This window comes from Thamnophis elegans, chromosome 14, assembly GCF_009769535.1.
Source record: "Thamnophis elegans isolate rThaEle1 chromosome 14, rThaEle1.pri, whole genome shotgun sequence".
NCBI classification, from domain to species: Eukaryota; Metazoa; Chordata; class Lepidosauria; order Squamata; family Colubridae; genus Thamnophis; species Thamnophis elegans.
The window spans coordinates 23799384-23817653 of record NC_045554.1 but is presented as its reverse complement, the minus strand read 5'-3'; the positions used below and the strand labels follow the sequence as shown (position 1 = coordinate 23817653).

Below are 18270 nucleotides of genomic sequence, written 5' to 3'. Positions count from 1 at the left end.
AAAAGGGACCCAATTATGTGCTGATTAAGCATTTAGGCTGGCAAGCTGGAATTGTTTTGGAGAATGGGGGAGGGAGGGAGAGAGAGGGAGGGAGGGAGAAGGAAAGAGAGGGAGACACAGAGACTGACTTAGCACTCCCTGAATCAGGAAGGCACAGGTAGAACCATGGAGTAGAGGTTCCAGGGTGTTTTAAAAGCTCTATGCAAATTTTCACTACACATTTTGGGTGTGACTTTCTTTTAGTGTCTGTCGTCCCCCCCCCCCCCATTTCTTAGTTGCATTTATTTATTTATGCACACTGTTTTCAGTGTGGTTTTAGATAGTATGCCAGGGCACATAGACACATTGGCCCATGTTAAAGTGAAACGAGCTCAACGTATTACACAAGTGCAGGTGTTTTGCCTTTGGACACGGTGATTAAGCGTATTGTACAAACACAGCCTTTGGGCCTTGGCATTCGACAACCCTCAAGAGTGACGTTGAGCCACAGAGAAGGCGAAGAGGGCGCAGGAGATAGTAGGATGATGCTAGGACGGGGGCAGAAGGGTGGGAGGCAGACTCCTCTGGTCCTCTCCAGCCACAGGGGATGCATATGGGGCAGAGTGGGGAGAAAGGAGGGCTGGTCAGGGATGCCAGCAAAGGGCACCAAAGTCCTCTGGATTTTCCTCTGAAAGAGAAGTACCTTGTTCTGCAGCTGAGCAGCCTGGGGGCTGGGGCCACTCTCTCGCACAGCCAGTTTCTCCTGCAGCAGCCGTAACTGTTGCTGCAGCTGCAGCTTCTCCTCCTGCAGTTGAGCGCGGGGACTCCACCAGCTTCTGCACCACCGGGAGACGATGGGGGCCGCCCGGGAAGCTGCTCCGCTTCCCCCCAAGACTCTTCCTCCTGCCACAAAAGAGGGAATTGAGCAGAGCAGCAGCCAGCCTGGTCAGCAGCCTCAGAGCCAGCAATGAAATCAGGAAGGGCAGCAGGCAGAAAGTGGCCTTCAGTGCTGCAAGGGCCCCAGCAGAAGGTCAAGCAACGACAGCCCCCCCCCCCCCCCAGGACAAGAGGGATTTGCTTGCTGCTGCCTGGAACAAATGGAGGGAACTGAAAATAAGATTACATTTACGTATTTGTTTTGAGATGCTGTCAGTGGCCAATTCCAGCTTTTCTGACATTTTACATTCTCAAAATCAAACTGGGCTTTTCACCTCCCTTCCACCCCAGGAGCTTTCAGAGGAGGCAGTTTCCACCTGGCAGGAGCAGATGGTGATGGGCAGGGAGTCCTGGCCCATACCTTCCAGGAGGAGACGGACTTTCCGTGGGAAGAAGCCAGAAGGAACCTTTGGCCAAAAGGTTTCCCATCAAAGACAGTCAAGTGGTACTTTTGGAGAACGTTCCCTTCCCTGAAATTCCTTTCTTGTCTTCATCAGATCAATCCGTTTTTTTTTTTTAATTAAATCTCGAATTCAAAGTAGAACTTTGAATCTTATCCTCGGCCATAATTTAGCAATTCTGGATCAACATTCCTGTTTGTCTTTCACCTCACAATCAACGTAGCTACTCCAATTTGTAAACACGAGTGTGTGGAGAGAAACGTGAATAGTTCAATCTGTTATCAAACCACAATTCATTTGAACAAGGACACGGGACCTCTGATTAATCAAGAGTACAAAAATACAACTTTCCAAACGCTAGCACCGTAATCTGAGAGGGACGTAAATAATGCAGAAGACCGAGAAAGGCAGCGTCAGAAAGGCTTCCTCAAACTCCCCAACGGAATCCCTGCAGGGGGATGCACACAACAAGCACACAAGTGGAGGTAAGCCTTTGCATCTGCCCTCCTAGCCCCAGCACTGTCCCCAAAAGTGTGTTGTGTGTGAGATAGAGATAGAGAGAGAGAGAAACACTAAAGCCAGAATTCTGGACTTAAGGCACAAAAGGCCCTAGAGTATCTTAGTGGGAATTTGAGATAAATGAGAACAGCCCACAAATATGAAAACCTCTCTGACCAACAGCCAAATGGGGAGCAAACCAGAAATCTTCTCCCAGGAGAGGGTCCCAAGAGCTAAAACCAGTTGGCAGAGCAGGAAAGGCCACGATTCCTCCTTGCAACCCCAGGATTTAGCCTGGCCGTGCAGCCCAACCCTTTTTCTGTGGCTCACAATCAGTTTCAGGGACTCCCTTGAAATGAGGGGGGGGGTGTCACCGTTTTCCTCAGCCTCTCAAACTGCAGGAAAGGGGGCTTAAAGGGACCCTTCAAACAGCTCCAACCTCTCCCTGGCTCTCTGAAGCGCCAGAGGCAGGATAAGGCCCCTGCCCCCGCGCTCTCTGCACTGCAAAAGGACTGGGCCCCTGGGCCTTGCAGGAGGACTGGGAGGGTGCGGGGAGGAACAGGGTCTCTTTCTGCAGGAAGATGCTGTGGTGACTTTGAGCACCAAAGGGGCCTCTTGGCAAGACTTCCCTCTAAAGGTCCCAACCCGTCAAAATGCCCCATCCGTCCGTTCCCTCCCCCCCCCCGCCTTCTGTGCAGCCAGCAGGAAAGACAACTGGAACGACCTTAACATTTTGCTGTGCAGAAGGGTGGAAGGGACGCTGCCTCTTCCAACAAAGTCCTCCCTTGCAAGTTGGGAGCGAAGAGCCCAGGAAAAGGTTCTGGGAAGTCATGATGGTCTGTCAAGCTTCCCACTGCAAGCCAGGTCAGTCCAGAGGAGGAGGAGGAGGAGGAGGGCGGGGTGCCTGGGAGTAGCCATCATTTTTGTCACTCTCCCCCAAATGCATTTGTTTAAGGTAGGTTTGAAATGTTAATGTATTTTAGATATTTACAATTATAGAATCAACATTACTTTATGCTAAACACAATTCAATTTACCTTTAGCCTTCAACTGAGGCTAACAACCACCGTCTTCCAAAGTCTACAGCTTGTGATACAATCACAGCCATATAAGCAGAAAACTGATAAGCAGCAAATTCATGTGGTCATTCATTGCTTCCCTACTACACGCTCCATGCAGCCGATGGACAGCAGAGCCCCAGCCCTCTTCCTGGCTCCCAACGCAGCTGCAGCATCCAAAGAGAACTAGAAACCTCCTGAGCAGTTCACCAGATCAGGGATGGTGGAACTCCTTCTGCTATCCAAGCAACGTGTAGACCCAAATGGCATTCTGGATTCTACTCTTCCAATTCCTGGTCTAAAATAGCAATCAATGGCTCGCTGCTGACTAAAACTAACTCTTCAGAAGCAAGTCTCACTGCCGCGTTAAGAATGCAGAGAATGTAAATCCTGTCCTTCCCCATTCCTCACCAATTACTTGTGCACCTTGCTTCCAATTATCCATGTCCTCCTTATAAATGTCACACCCAGATTGATTTTACTAGAAGGAAAAGAGCAGGGTGCTCACAACCGCACAGTGTGGCACATGTCAAGCAGCAGGTGTCACCTGCTTGCTGAAAATCCAACTCCCACCCCCTCAGGCTTCCCTCCCCCCCCCACCCTATTGTTGAGAAGAACCATCCGCGTATTTCCCACAAACCTTAATGCTGGGGAGGCTTTCAATTTCTCCTCTGCACTTCACTGCCTGGGGCAGCTGACCGGGGGGGGGAGAGGGGGGCCAAAATGAGCCCTCTGACAGCAGAACGGCAGGCGCATCTGCCACAGGCCCACAGCAAGCCCCCTGCACAGCAAGCCACGGAACTGCACAGAATCCCACATGTGAGGTTTGCATCACAGGGAGCTTTAAAGTGCTGGAGGAAGACTGGCAGCCACCCTGGTTTTTGCTGCACGAGGACACCCCCCCCCCCCCCCATGAATACTCAGATGAGGCAGAGGCTTCCAGCCTGGCCTTCCTCCTTTAAACCTCCTCCACCTGCCTCCTGGCAACCTCTCCAGCCAAGGAAAAATCACGCCAGGCCCAGCTGATTGGAGCGGCTACGGCACTCACAGATCTCCGTTCCTGTTGCCAGAAGAACCGGGCTCTCTACGTCTCCCCGGCCCTCTGCTCACTGGCGCTGCTTCCTGCAGTGCTTCCCCATCCTTTCCAGAGCCTCCCATTCCCAGCCTGCTTTCAGAAGACGTCTCTGCACATCGAGGGCTTCCTTCAGTGGCTCACCTGGCTGCGAAGCCCCAGAGTGGGGGAAGAGAGGCTTGTTGCAGCCTGCAAACCAGAACCAACTCGGGGCTGCCGCCTCCTCCCCCGATAGGCCTCAACAAGCTCAAGCCGGCTCCGAAGAGCAGAGCAAGAAGCAACCTGCAGACCTCCCTACCTGGCTTCTCCCTGAGAAAAAAGCAAGTGAGCAGGAAGACCCCATCGATGCTGCCCTGACAGCCGAGACAGAGGAAACCAGGGCTGGGAGCAGCAGGGATCCTGCCAGAGGTGTGGGCAGGAATGTGGGGGGAAGGACCCTCTGGCTGGCATCTCTAGTTAGGAGCCAGAATGGTTGGCACTGCTTCCCAGGGAACCCAGGGGAGGAGGATGGTGGGAAGCCAAGATGATGCCTGCCTGCGGAGGATCCCCCTGCCACCCATCCAAAGGCTGCTTGCCTGCCTTCCGGCTGCCCTTCCAGCCCATCTTTTTGGGCTCCACAGACTCCGGCGGGAGCTTAAGAAAACCATACTACACAACTGAACGCAGCCCTTTCTTCTAGGTTGCCTACTTCGGGTAACAACATGTTTGCAAGGAGAAAAGCAAACCCAATTTATGTCCTTTTATTTACCAAACTCAGCAGGGCATGGCTGGCAAAGGCGGCTCTCCTCCAGCAGGGATCTCAAGAATCTCCCCGGGGCCACCCAGTTGTGCCAAGGCAGCTGGAAGGCCACATTCAGGGAGGGTAATGGAGACTAACACCTGGAGCTACAGGAGATCAGGAGACCTGCAGAATCTGGTGAAAAACAGTCAAGACGGCCACCATAAAGCCGTGTCACATGGACAAAAAACAAGCATTGGTCACACATCCACCAATCCAGTGGACAACCCACACCCGGTTTGCTCTAGATCTGTGATGGTGAACCTACAGCACACTGTGCCAGAGGGGGCACGCAGCACCCTCCTCTCTGTGGGCACACGCACCATGGCCAGGTGCTCTTCTGGTTTTCCGGTGCGCACACGCACAGCTGGTCTTTGTGGGCGCCAGAAAATGGCTGGAAAAAGCCCCCAAAAAACCAAAGAACAGGCCATTTTTCAGGCCATTTTCTGGGTGTTTTTCAGGCCATTTTCAGGCCATTTGTGGCTTGGAAACTGCCCCCAAACCACCCAAAACAGGCACGCGTTGGCCAGCTGGTCTACGGGTTTCCAGTGCATGCAAAGACCAGCTGGCTGGCACACATGCATGCGCCAGAAACCCAAGGCCAGATGGTCTTTGGGTTTCCAGCACTGCGGCACATGCACTTGCACGCACATGCATGGATGTTCCAGTTTGGGCACTCGGTGCCCAAAAGGTTCACCATCACCGCTGTAGGTGGGACAGTGGGAGACGGGAGAGCAAAGGAGGTTTTCAATACATTCTGGGAAAGCAGAAAACAAGCAAGAAGAAGCAAGAAACCGGAGGGCTGGGAAATCATTGGATCTCAGCAACGTCCTCCTTTGAAGGATGTTTCCAACGCATGAAACTCAGGGCAACAAGGTATTCCCCGCATCCAGAACCTCTCTGCGCCCAAAGCGAGCCCAGTCCTGAGTGGCTCCAAAGGACTCCAACAGACAAATTAGTCTTAGCCCTCTGGAGATGCTACAAAGGAGGGTTCCGTTTCTCCCCCCGGAGCCTCCAGCAGCGTGAAAGGTTGGGAAGGTCCGTTAGTCACACCTCAGTACCTGTATTCTCCATCTTCCTCTTCTCTCCCGCTTTCCGCTCTGGGACGCTGCAGCTACCGGTCCACGGTTTACTGTGGCCGCCAAGGGTGGCGCTCAGTCTTCGTCCGTCAGCTGATTTTGTGCACCTTTGTGGAGCTGCTGGCAAAAGAGAAATCCTCAGCTGAAGGTGGAACCTCTTCTGACTCACCCTTTTGTCACAGCCAAGAGAACACTTTGGAAATGAAGCGCTTTTTCCCCTTGGAGCCTTAAGCCAGTCAGGAAGAAGTAGTTCCTGATTCCGGAGAGCAATTCAAGCGCTTCAATTCACAGACTTTGCAATGGCTCCCAAGTCTCTTCCCAGCCAGCTGCTCAACACGCAGGCCTTGGGAGTTCTGGGCAGAGGGCTTCCCTTGGCTGCAGGCACCCTGGAGGAGTCTGCCAGGCCCAAGTTTAAGAACAGAATGCTTGAAATACGCCCACCCACACCAGGCTTTCTGAAAACCCCTGCAGCAGCCCCCCTGGCATCCCAGCCAGGAGGAAGGAGAGATCTGAGAGAAGGGCACATCCAGCCTGTCACCACTGGCCATTCCCTCTGCCAACGCCAAGGAGTAGCACCAAGAGGCATTCGCTGTCCAGCTGGTTATTTAAGGCCATTTGCTAATATCTACGGATGTCCAACAGCTCTGACAAACCAAGGCAGACTTTATAGCAATAGGAAACTGTAGATCCCAGGAGAGGGGAGGTGGGGGGAGGCGAAGGCCAGTTCAGCTGCACCGCAGGCTTTCTTTGTGGAAGGAAGTCATTCTGGGCTACAGTATAAAGCATCCAATGCGGTAAATACTCATACACCAAGAAAATCCATCCAATATTCACCTATCGAGAGGTCCTCGGCCACATCTCACACAGCCTTCTCCCTTCTTAGAGGCTCTGCCCTGTTAAGCAACCGACCTCAGGACCTCCCCAGATGCCCTCACAAGGCTCAAAGTTGTGCAGCCCCTGAAGTCATTTGGTTCTTTGGCAAAATTCATGGAGCCTTTACCCTTTTTCCTGGCTGCTGGTGGGCCCAGCTGGCTGATGGAGGGAGCCTCTCTAGCTGACAAGAGCAGCTCAGGTGGCCCCAAGTGCCTGGCATCCATAAAATGGGCTGCTCGGTGATCCCAGGACCAGCTTCAGCAGGACCCAATTCCTGAAAGACCCTGAGACCTGACGGACACACACACACACACAATGCCTGTTTGGACAGGTTCACTTTTCTGAAAGTGCTTTTTAAAGAACAAGGCTAGGTGGAGTTCAATGAAGTTCATTTTTTTTTTCCAGCTTAAATAGCTCCTTGTTAATTAGTGGAAAATACCATCACCTCAATTCAGGGTTTTTTTCCCCTCCCAATCAGTTCCAAGAGATGTTTGTCAATTTGGGATCCCTTCAACTGCATCTTGAGGAGCCAATTCTTGCAGGTGCAAGAGATTAAGTAAAGCCGCAAGAACTGGGGCTCGTACAGCGCTTCCCGGGATGTAAGAAAGGGCCAGCCTGACCCAGGAGGAGGTCAGCAGGGCCTTCTAGCAGGGCCAGGAAAAGCTGAGCAGGAAGGGGCTTTCCGGAAGTGGAAAGACAGAGGCCAAACCACCAGGACAAGTGTGCAGTGCTTGGGGGACGCCCAGAAAGGAAGAGCCGGGGGGCCTGGTGCAAGGAGGATCGTAGAGGGCAAAAAGATCCAGGGGAACAGTTCCGAACTGCAGAATTCTTTTAAATCTGCTTGAAGCAGAGAAGCAGCTGAAATGAGGAGGAGCAAAGAGGCCTTTGAGGCAGAGAAACTGAAGGCACCGGCCTTTCCTGGGGGGACACAAGCAGTTAGGTGGCCTGCAGTGACTTCCTGGGAGACATAAAGCAGGCAGAGGCAACTCTGGGGCATCTTGAGAGGCCACAACACACAAACCATTCACCAGTCCTGAGGGTTTCCACCTGAGCCTTTGCAAAGGATTCCAGAGTGGGATTTTCATTGATCTATTTATTTCCATTTCTACAGCCTCCCAACTCATAGCAAAATGGGTCACCTGTTCCTACAATTGGCCTCATTCCAGAGGATGAGAAGACAGACAATGCAACACCAGTTTTTCCAGAGGGGCCAGGGGAAAAGCTTGGCAATCTTTGCACAAGTAGCGTGCCAATACCTTCTTCCTCGGGCTGAGAGAAAGGGACTGGCACCCAGCCAACTTCCCGGCCTAAGAGAGGGACAGAACTCTGCTTTTCCCACTGCTAGCCTTAAATGTCAGGCGTAAACAAACAAAATGTTCAAACCTGAGTATTCCTCCAACCTTGCATTGAACTAATGAAACAGCTACTTTAAAGCAGGTTCCTGCAGGGTATTGTGAATACCGGACTGCAACTGTGTTCTGGAAAGCTTTCATCCACTGCCTCTCGCTCACAGAATGTCAACTGGCCAGATCCCCACCCACCCTCCCAAAAAATGACAAGGCCGAGGCTGCATTTCTGGAACGCTCCCTAAGCATCACTGGGAGCAAAGGTCAGATTTCCAGGCCAGACAGGAAATGCCACCAGGTGAGCTAATTGATGCTTTATTATAAGGCTACATTAGCAGAATCTTGCCAGCCTTAAATGTGAGATGTGGATGTAAAAGTACAATTCTCCCACCGTCCCCTTTGCAGCCGCAGAACTTAGGGAGCCTCCCTCTGGAGCCTCTTGCCTGCCCATTGTCCAGCTGCAGGCTCAGCTGCCTCTTATCTTCCCCTTCTTCCATGGCCCAGCTTCTCAAGGTCTTTCTCACCGCGCCTTACAGAAAATGAACAAGCAACCACAGAACTGCAATTTCAGAAGAGACTCTTCAAGTCATGCACAAGCAAAGCCTAGTTTAAAATAAACAACACTCAGTTACTCTGATTAAATCTCATCAAAGATAAATGCTCTCTAACCCAGCGTAACCATATACATTACCATATTAATATTTAAAAGTGGCTTACAGGCTCTTCCGCTTTGGGATTTCCCACAGTCCTGAATCCCTAACCCTTCAGCCTAAAATAGTCAGAGAGAGATGACAAGACAAAATCTGGCAACAGACTGAACCTGAGAGGGGGAAAAAGGACTTTAAAAGTCAACACCACACCTGAGCAGCAAAGTGTGTGATTGATGGGTAAGGAGAATGAAAGATGTATCTGTGGGGACTCATTTAACATTCAATGCAAGACTCCAGTCTGTTCATGATGGCAATACAATGAATAAAGATGGCATTTAGTACAAATGATATTACTGAGCAATTCCCAGCACCAACAGTTCTACCCAAAATTGGTCCCCTGCAAAAGACACAGAGCTGGAGCCCTCCTTGCCTCAGGAGGTGGGCTGTTCTAAAGGAGGGGAGCCCCTGAGGGGTCCTGGAAATAAAGGGTGGCTTTCAACAGGAGCAGACAGAGCCCACCTAGGAAAGTTGACCTGCTGGATCCCACCCAAGGCTTCTGGCACCTTGTTGTGTATTCAGAATATGTCACTAGACAATACAGCCCCCCCCCCAACACAAATACATCTCAATACAGCCCTGGGTGGTGGCCGATCTGTGCCAGCCTGACACATGCACGTTTGACTGCCTGGCTGACAGAAGACCCAGCTGTGGGTCCAGCCAGTTATCCCAGCACGGCTTTCCTCAAAGTGAGCCCCCAAATGCTTTGATTGAAACTGATCCAGGGCTTCAGAGTTGTAGTAAACAATTCACAACCGTTTCCTATTGACAAATCTCATTCTGTAAAAGCAGAGGCCTCCGTGAGCTGTAGCCCTCTTCATCCCAGCTCTGTTACCATTCCACAAACTCTGCCCATGAGGATTAGAGATGCTGCCAGGCTTCGTGGCTGCTGCAGAGGCTCAGGGCCCTCAGCTGCAGTTCTCTTTCCATGGCTGGTGGGATCGGCTGAGGAGCGCAGAAACTCTGGCTCAAAGGGAAAGGGAGGGAAACCCAACTCAAATGGATTCAGGCTGGCTTCCCTAGAAAGCAGGTGAAGTGCCCTGGGAAGACAGCGGGGGAAGGCGGTTTTCCCTGCTGCTACCCCACAATGAGTCTGGTGGTTTTTAAAAAGAACTGCAGCAAATGAACAGGAACCTTGACACGGGGAACACTTGGTGACAGCTTAAAAATAGACTCCAGCAACTGCAGCCTGTAACAACAGCCCTCTCTGTTGCCCAAAAGCCCCTGGCCCTCCGGCCCCTCCTCCTACTCCTTAAAGAGCCTGGGGAAGAAGTGAGGACCACCAAGGGCCAAACCCAAATGGGACAGAGGGAAGGTAACAGCCAGAACACCTGCTAGGAGCTGTGCCAGGAAACCCTGGGCCAGAGCCTCTGGTGTAAGGTCATCAGAGGAGGGGTCTGGCAGAGGGGAGGGTCCTTTCAGAACTTGGGAAGTTCCTGGAGAAAGTGGTTGGACTCTGGAGGAGAAAAGCTGCCTGAAGAGGGCAAGAGTTAGACCTTGAAAGGGAGGGAGGGAGGGAAAGGAAGGAGTTGCGGATGGATGGATGGATGGATGGATGGATGGAAGGAAGGAAAATGGGAAAAGGGAGAGGAAGGAAGGAGTCCGTTAACAGAGGACTGAAGAGCTACTAGAAGATAAAATCCGGAGTCTCAATATACAGGCAATCTACCTGGGCACACAGGTTCTTTACAGGCTAAAAACAAACCTGGCATTCCTCAGATAGTGGGGGAGGGAAGGGTTTGAGAGCCGCTCTCCTGGAAGAGAGCTGAATTGTCAGGCAGCCTGATCCACCCACCCACCTATACAAAGCCGAGACTCACAGGAGACACTGACTTTGGCATTGTCTGAAGTGATTGTTGATCCTTTGCCAAAAACTATTTCTGCTATTACTTGGATTCTGTGCTTTCGGGTATAAAATGTTTGTAACAAATAGATGCATAATTAGGAATAAAAATATGTTTTTTTCCTCAGGGTAGCACAACTACTTTCATCCAGTCTCATTCTCTAAATGCCAACTTGATTTGTGCTACCTGGCAAATACATCCTGGTAACCAAATGTCTGTATTTTGAACTGGGAGGAGCTCCTAAACGTCCAGCTCTTCAAGGCAACCCCCAGGTACCCCCTGCCATGAGGTATGTTTGACCACAAAAGCCTCTTTCATCACCGAGTGGCCTCTTGTTTTCCTCCCCCTGCCAAATTCTGCCCTGCCAGAGTCTCAGCAGCTACCAGGGCCCTTTGCGCCTCCTCTCCACAGTGCCTGCCCAGAGGCCATGGCAGTGTCTGTGGAAGACCGGAGAGCTTATTCACATTTACTGGCAGTCTCAGCAAAAGCAGCTGCCTAAGTAAATGAAGAGATTTTTGCTGCATATATTTTATCAGCAAAGAAAGCCTGAATGTTCCAAATAATACTCTAATGGACTCCAAGAACCTGGTCGGAAAAAACATTTTCCTTATTCTCCACTGGGCAGAAGCCAAGAATTCTGCAAGAGAATGAAGACCATTAGCAGCAACCAAAGAGAAATCAGCCTGGCAGCTGTGCAAGATTTCTGCCATCTGAAAGCAGCATAACCATCAATGGAGTGGGGCGAATCACATGTCTTTGGTTCCTGACTCAGACAAATGGGGCCCAAGACTGGCAAAGGTCTGGCCAGATCCCCTACAACAGGGGTCTCCAGCCTTGGCAACTTTAAGAGGTGTGGACTTCAACTCCCAGAATTCCTCAACCAGCAAGAATTCTGGGAGTTGAAGTCCAAAGTTTTAAAGTTGCGGAGGTTGGAGACCTCTGCCCTACAAGGCCAGGCCATTGAGCAAGGTCAGTGAACTCAAGAGACAAAGAAGAGCCAACCTCCTGCATTCAAGAGCCAACGTGGCCTTGACACTGGAATATGTACACACACACAGCAATGGCCACAAGATTGTTTCATTTGTTGTTCTACTCTTGCAAATTTTTACGTGCTCGTCTTGTCTCCCAGCACAGCTGAACAAACTTGGAGAACAGCTGCAAGGGATGTGAAGGTCTTCTAATCCAACCCTCTCATCAAACAGGAAACCCTCTACCTTTTCAGACAAATGGGTGTCCAGTGATGGAGCACCCACAACTTCCAAAGGCAAGCAATTCCACTGGTTAATGGTTCTCACTGTCAGGAAAGTTCTAGGTTGGTTCTAGATTGGTTTTCTTCTTGATTAGTTTCCATCTATTGCTTCTTGTTCTGCCTTCTGGTAAATAAGCTGACCCCTCTTCCTTGTGGCAGCCCCTCAAATATTGGAACATTGCTATCATGTCCCCCCTAGTCCTTCTTTCTATTAAACTAGACATACCCAATTCCTGCAATTGTTCTTCATTATGTTTTAGCCTCCAGTCCCTTAATCATCTTTCTTGCTCTTCTCTGCACTCTTTTTAGAGTCTCAACATCTTTTTTACATCGTGGCGAACAAAACTAGATACCATATTCCAAGTGTGGCCTTACCAAGGCATTATAAAGTGGTGTTGAGACATCACGTGTTCCTGTGCCTGGAATGGTCTAGGCCAGGGTCTCCTGTTTGAGCAGGGGGTTGGACTAGAAGACCTCCAAGGTCCTTTCCAGCTGTGTTATTCAACCGCAGATCAGAGATCTACAAGGATGTGAGTCCCACCAAGGAATGGGAAGGCAGTCCTTCGCTCACTGAGGATCCCACCACCGCCAGAGAAGGGGCTTGCTTTCCCCTCCCAGCCTTTCCTTCTAGCCAAAAGGCTCCAAAGTTCTCTCTTCGCCCTTCGGGGCCAATTCTCTCACCGGAGAACAACGAGGGACCCTCCAGCTTTCCTTATTGGGCCCAACGGTAATTCGGGCCCTGAAAGGGGAATGACGGCGCGACTGGCTGCACCCGCTGCCGCGGAGAGGAAAGAAACGGTCCCTGCAGGTCCACCAGGCTCCCCGGCCCCTCTCAGCCGCCCAGCCGCCGCAACCACCCGGACAACCGCCAGAGGGCGGCTAAGACGCCGAAAGCGGCGACGGGGGAACCGGCCCAGACCCGCCACGACCCGCCCGGCTCCCTCCCTCCCTCCCGTCCCCCGTGGAGACGCAGGCGGGGCGGCCCTGGTTCCTCACCGCCCCGCCTGCACCCGCAGCCTCCCCCGCCTCGCTCCTCGCTCGGGCAGCCGGAGAGACGCCGAGGCTGCCCACCCAGCGCCGGCCCGGCCTGCCGGGAAGCCGCGCGCGAGGGCCGAGCGGCCGCCGCTCCCCTGCAGCCCATCCCGGCCACTCACCGGCAGCAGCGGAGGGCCAGCAGCTGCCAAGGACGCGCCGCGCCACGTGCCTCCCCGCGACGCCCCCGCCGAGGCCCTGACAGCCGCCCCGGAAAGCTGCGGCCTCCGGCTCGGACGCCACAACACGCTCTGCCCGGGCCAAGAGGCTGCGCGGCCGCCCGGCTGGCCCGAAACCGCCGCTCATGCCGGGCGGCCCGCCTGGAACGCCAGCAATGCCGCCGGGGCCGGTTGCAGAGCGGGGGCGGGGCGCAGCAGGAGGCGGCGGCGGTGTCCCCCAGGCCGCTCCTCCCGGGACGGGGCTCCTCCGGAGGGGCGGCAAGGGAAGCCCCTCACTCCGGCTGGCCGAGGCCGCGAGGGGCGGCGCGGCGGGGCGGCTCCAGGGACGGAGCAACGCCGCCAGTCCGGCTCACCTGGCCGCGCCCGCCTGCCACCCTCCCGCACCGCCAGGCCAGGCGGAGAGCCTGCCCGAGAGGCTCCTGGGGCCGCCTGGGCTTCTCTCCGAGGGGGAGTAGCCGGAGTCACGCGCCACCCCCCCGCCCCAACCCGTGGCCGTGGCCGAACTGCGCCTCCGTCCCGAGTGGGCTGGGAAGGAGGCGGTCGGGGTCTTCGGGAAGGCCGCGGCGTCCCCCCCCCCCCCTCGGCTGCCTTTGACGCTGGAGCCCGGGAAGGCCTGGCCGTCCCTTCGGGGACCCCCCTGCCATCTGCACAAACCTCCTTTGCAGGGCAAGGCTCGTGCCCCACCGCCGATGCAGCCCCCGCCTCCCGAACAGCTCGTCCCCCGCTTGAGACCCCGAATCCGGGGCAGGGATCGGGCGTCCTGGTGCCTGGAGCATGTGCAGAGTGAAACTGAACATCAGGCAGCACCAAAGCCTGTGAATAACTCGGTCATGATTCAGTCTGTGACCTGGTTCAGACCACACCCTGAACCCCAAAGGACTCCTCCGCTTGGATATCGTTGACTGGGCAACCAGTCCATTTGAGTGTGCGAAGGACACACACACACACCTAACAAACATGGAGCAGCTACAGAAACAGGGGTCCTGTCCTTCTGAGCACAAGGGCTGGGGGGGAGTGCTATAGCTCACAAAAAGGAGTTAGGTGGAAAAGGTGTTTGTCCAACTCTGATTGGCCCTCGGGAGCTCCAGGCTGCCCCCAGCTGGTCTTCCCAAAATCTTCTGCCTCCTACCTTTCCTTCTAGGTGGTCCCCTTCCCAAACACTCAAGAGGAGGATGAAGACCTTTTGTCCAGCCCCACCTGAAGCCCATCACTCTGGCTAGATCCTGCCCTACCTGTCATTCTTGGCGCAGTTTGGGTTGCTCAGAATATGGCCAGAAGGGCTCTGGAAGGTTCTTTGAAGTTCTAAAGAACATGCCTTAAATAAGGAGGTCAGAGGGCTCCATCTTTCCAGCTGGTAGAGAAATGAGCCACACCAGGCATCATTCATGTCGTTGCTCTCAAGAACATTCCTTGCTAACTAGGAGCTTCCTTTGTTGTTTAAGGTATTCAAAGTATGTGCAGGAGAAAAGCAATGCCAAATATTTGACTGGGTTTTGTGGGTTGGAGCCTTAGATGTGACACTTCTGGTTTATCAACTGGCCGGTGAAGTAATTCCTTAGCTGCTGCTGGCCATCAAAGAGAGTTTCACAGTCACATTTGACAACAAAGCAAGCCCTTTCCTGGTTCCCATGAAGCACAGATCCGAAACTGACAAGCTTCACACCTATATGCTCAGTCACAGGAAATCATGACAATGTTGAAAGTCTCCTGGCCAAGCACTTTGTGTGACTGCAGGCTCCAGACTTGCCAAGTGTGAATCCAGCTACTGAGTAGACTACAGAATAAGAGAGTTAGAAGTGACCTTGGAAGTCTAGTCCACCCCGCTGCTCAAGCAGGAGCCCCTATATGATTCCAGACAAATGGCTGTCTAATCTCTTAAAAACCTCAAATGACAAATTCAGGAGGCCAGTCTGATTAAATTATATCACTAATAGGAAATTAGTCTCCTTTATTCTGGTTGGATCACTCCTTGTAAATTTCTGTCCATTACTCCTTGTCCTGCTCTCGGGTGCTTTGGAGAATAGGCTGACCCCTCTTCTTTGTGGCAGCACCTCAAATATTGCCAAAACTATGGTGTTACCCCTAGTCTTTTTCACTAGACTAGACGTACCCAATTCTTGCAACTGTTCTTTGTATGTCTTCGTCTGTTTTAGCCTCCAGCTCAATGCTATTGAGCCAGGTTTCATCTAATCTGTACCTATACATTTGGTGTTTCTGGCCTCAGTGTAAAACGTTACTTTTCTCACCATTGAATTTCATTTTGCTGGATAGGGCTCAGTGTTCAAGTCTGTCATGATCCATCTGGATGTTGAGCCTATCAGAGGTGGTATTCAGCAGCAAGTTCTGACCAGTTCTGGGGAACCGGTAGTAGAAATTTTGAGTAGTTCAGAGAACCAGCAAATACCACCTCTGACTGGCTCCACCCCCATTCTATTCTCCGCCTCCCAAGTCTTAGCTGATCGGGAAGAAATGAGGATTTTGCAGTATCCTTCCCCTGCCATGCCCGCCAAGCCACATCCACCAAGACATGTCATGCTCACCAAGCCACGCCCACAGAACTGGTAGTTAAAAAATGAATCCCACCACTGGAGCCTGTCTTCTGGGGCTTTGGCTATTCCTGCCAGTTTACCCTCATCTGCTAATTTGATAAGTTTCCCTCCTATTTCCTCATCTAATTGTTACGAAATTGAAGACTCCGGGCCTAAGACAGAACTTTGTGGTATCCCACTACTTACTTCCCTCCATGTAGGTGTAGTTCCATTAATGACTTACACATTGAGTGTGGTTTGTCAATCAGTGACAAATCCATCTGGTAGTGATGCTGTTTATTCCATATTTTTCTAGCTTGCCAACAAGTAGGTTGTGGTCTACTTTGTCAAATCCCTTACTGAAATCCAAGTACACTACAGCCACCACATTTCACTGGCCCACTACTTTAGTCGCTTTGTCAAAGAATTCAATAAATTTGTTTGGCATAATGTTGTTTGACAAGGGTTTGTAGTACTCTTAAGTGTGGTCCTAGTAGCACATTATAACAAGTGGGAAAAGTGCAGTGTGTGTGTGTGTGTGTGTGTGTGTGTGTGTGTAAATTAGTTGCAATCATATTGCAATTTTGCTGTAAAGGAACTGCTGAATGATCTTCGTAGGGGGGGAAGTGAGGGAGCTCAGGTGGATCTTTATCCTTCCCTTTCAGGGCAGGTGCATTAGGAAAGGAAGGTGCAACTTGGTCAGGTAATGGAGAAGAACAATCAGTACAGAAGCTGTGCCCAGTTGAAGTGAAATAGTTCTCTCACTTTTATCTTTCATTTCCCACTTCTGTCTTTTAATGTTACGTGCTAGTAGAAATCAGAGAATTTTCACATTCAGTTATTTCAGTCTTTTACTCTTACGATGTGATGAAACCTAGTAAAGAGGTGGATTCCCAGGAGGGAGGGATGCATTTCCGAGGAATAAGAGTAACTCAGTATGACTGTTACATGTGACGGAAAGAGGTTGAAGTCAGTCCCTCCCTAATTTTGGTCTATGGGTATGAATGAATAATTCAGCTTGGAAGAATCACTATATATCATTCTTGGTTTTGGACCTGAAATATTCCCATCTAGCAATAGTAGAAGGTCTCCTCTACCAGCTAGAATCAATTGCTCTGTCTTCTCTCTGCATTCCAGGATTCCCTGCTGCCTCTGTTATTATGTTGCTGCTGCCTCTTGCCATAATCTGAGAAATTCCTTTGCTGGTCTGGCTGCCCTACTCAGCTGGGGATCCACAAAAGTCCCACCGATTCTATATGTCCCAGTCAATGTTGAGCTTGCTACAAAGACACATTGATTGTATTCATCCCAATGACAGCTGGCCATGCCCCCTCAGACCCTGAGAACATCACTTATTGAAATCCCTGTAAGAACTTGTATCATGTTTCTATATTTTTGTTTCTGAAGAAGGTGGTGGTTTTAAAGTTCAGGAAAGCCAGTTTAATAATGTCATGCTTGAAGACTCCAAGTTCAAGGTCTTAATTTTTCCAGCCCAGAAACACAGCTTCTGAGTGTTTGGCTTATTTTCTGTGGAAAATAGAGCATGGAAAACCCAAGTCACAGTTTGCTATTAGGATTGTGAAGAAGGTTGAGGAAAGCTAAGTAAATTCTGCCTCTTCATTCCTTTCATTCTTGGCCTCGGAAGACAGACGCGCTTTTCTCCATCAACTGGGAGCGTCTGTGTCCCAGTGTCTCAGGCAGGTCTCTTTCCCTGCCAATCTGCAGGGCTGCCCACCCACTCAGGTTGCCCAGGCTAGAAGAAGGAGAGGCAAGGAGGAGCTCCTCCATAACGCAGAACCCAGAGCACTTGCCCCAAAGGATACCTTGGAGGAAACTCTGCTGAAGCAGCAGTTACTGTCCCAGCCTGACTCAAATCCAAGAGGCATAAGTGGCTGGATCCTTCATCTCAGAGCAGCCATCTCTGGATCCAGGGCAAGCCTCAAAGCCCTCAGAATGTGGGGGATGAGCCACAGCCGGTGCTACTCGGCTCATTCAAGGACATCCAGATCAGAGTCGCAATAGGATTTACACCTGCATAGCTGAAGCCTTTTATGCAGTAAATCCCATGGCCATCCGGGCAGTTCCTCTACCCCAGCAGAACCATTATGCTATCTTGCAGGGCCACCTCCTTCCAGTCAACATGTTTGTGGACACGTCCCTGCTTGTATTTTCTTGGAAATAAGGCAGAAGTGCTTTGCCTTTGCCTTCCGGCATGAGGGGTTGGGTTTTTTGATCTTTGTTTGGCTTCGTAGCCTAACTCTAATCTCAGGGTTTTATCCTATCCAGCCAACAGGCCTGAGGCTGCTGACTTTTTCCAGATCAGCAAAGGAGGCCAACCTTGTGTTGCCATCTAGCTGGGCATCTTGTGTAGGCAAAAAGGCAGTGGGTATTAAAGGAAGAGGTTTGCTGAGTAAACACAGCATAGACTAACAGGGTCAGAAGGGGCTCTTTCTCCATGCAGCTGTGAGGAGGTCATTTCCCCCTGGTGGGCATCGCCTATCTCCACAGACCTTCCGCCACAGTGGCATCACTCAGAAATGGTACTTGCCATTCTTTTATGTACCAGCTGATGAATGGTGCCAAGATGGCTTTTTTTCCCATTGTGTCAACATCCACAAATTTACAAACAAGCTCCAGCTGGGGCCAATTTTTGCATTTTCCTGTTGTGAGCTATTGGGACTCTGGTGGTGCTTTCAGCCGTTCAAGAGCCA

At 51.6% G+C, this 18270-nt stretch overlaps 1 protein-coding gene across 3 annotated transcripts; it reads right to left on the bottom strand.

Annotated features, from left to right (window-relative positions):
- Positions 1-364: 364 nt before the first annotated feature.
- On the bottom strand, positions 365-13482 carry LOC116517621. 3 transcript variants are annotated; one of them, XM_032230682.1, is made up of 3 exons: positions 12975-13378; positions 5784-5921; positions 365-882 (listed from the first exon to the last, which is right to left on the bottom strand). In XM_032230682.1, the coding sequence occupies exons 1-3, from the start codon at positions 13156-13158 to the stop codon at positions 380-382; spliced, it is 825 nt and encodes a 274-aa protein (XP_032086573.1). In that variant the 5' UTR covers positions 13159-13378; the 3' UTR covers positions 365-379. The 3 variants fall into 3 exon arrangements, 2 of the variants coding, with proteins under 2 accessions (XP_032086573.1, XP_032086574.1); XM_032230683.1 differs by having other exon boundaries at positions 5784-5918; XR_004256479.1 differs by lacking the exon at positions 12975-13378 and adding an exon at positions 13385-13482 and having other exon boundaries at positions 702-882; positions 5784-5918.
- Positions 13483-18270: the final 4788 nt, after the last annotated feature.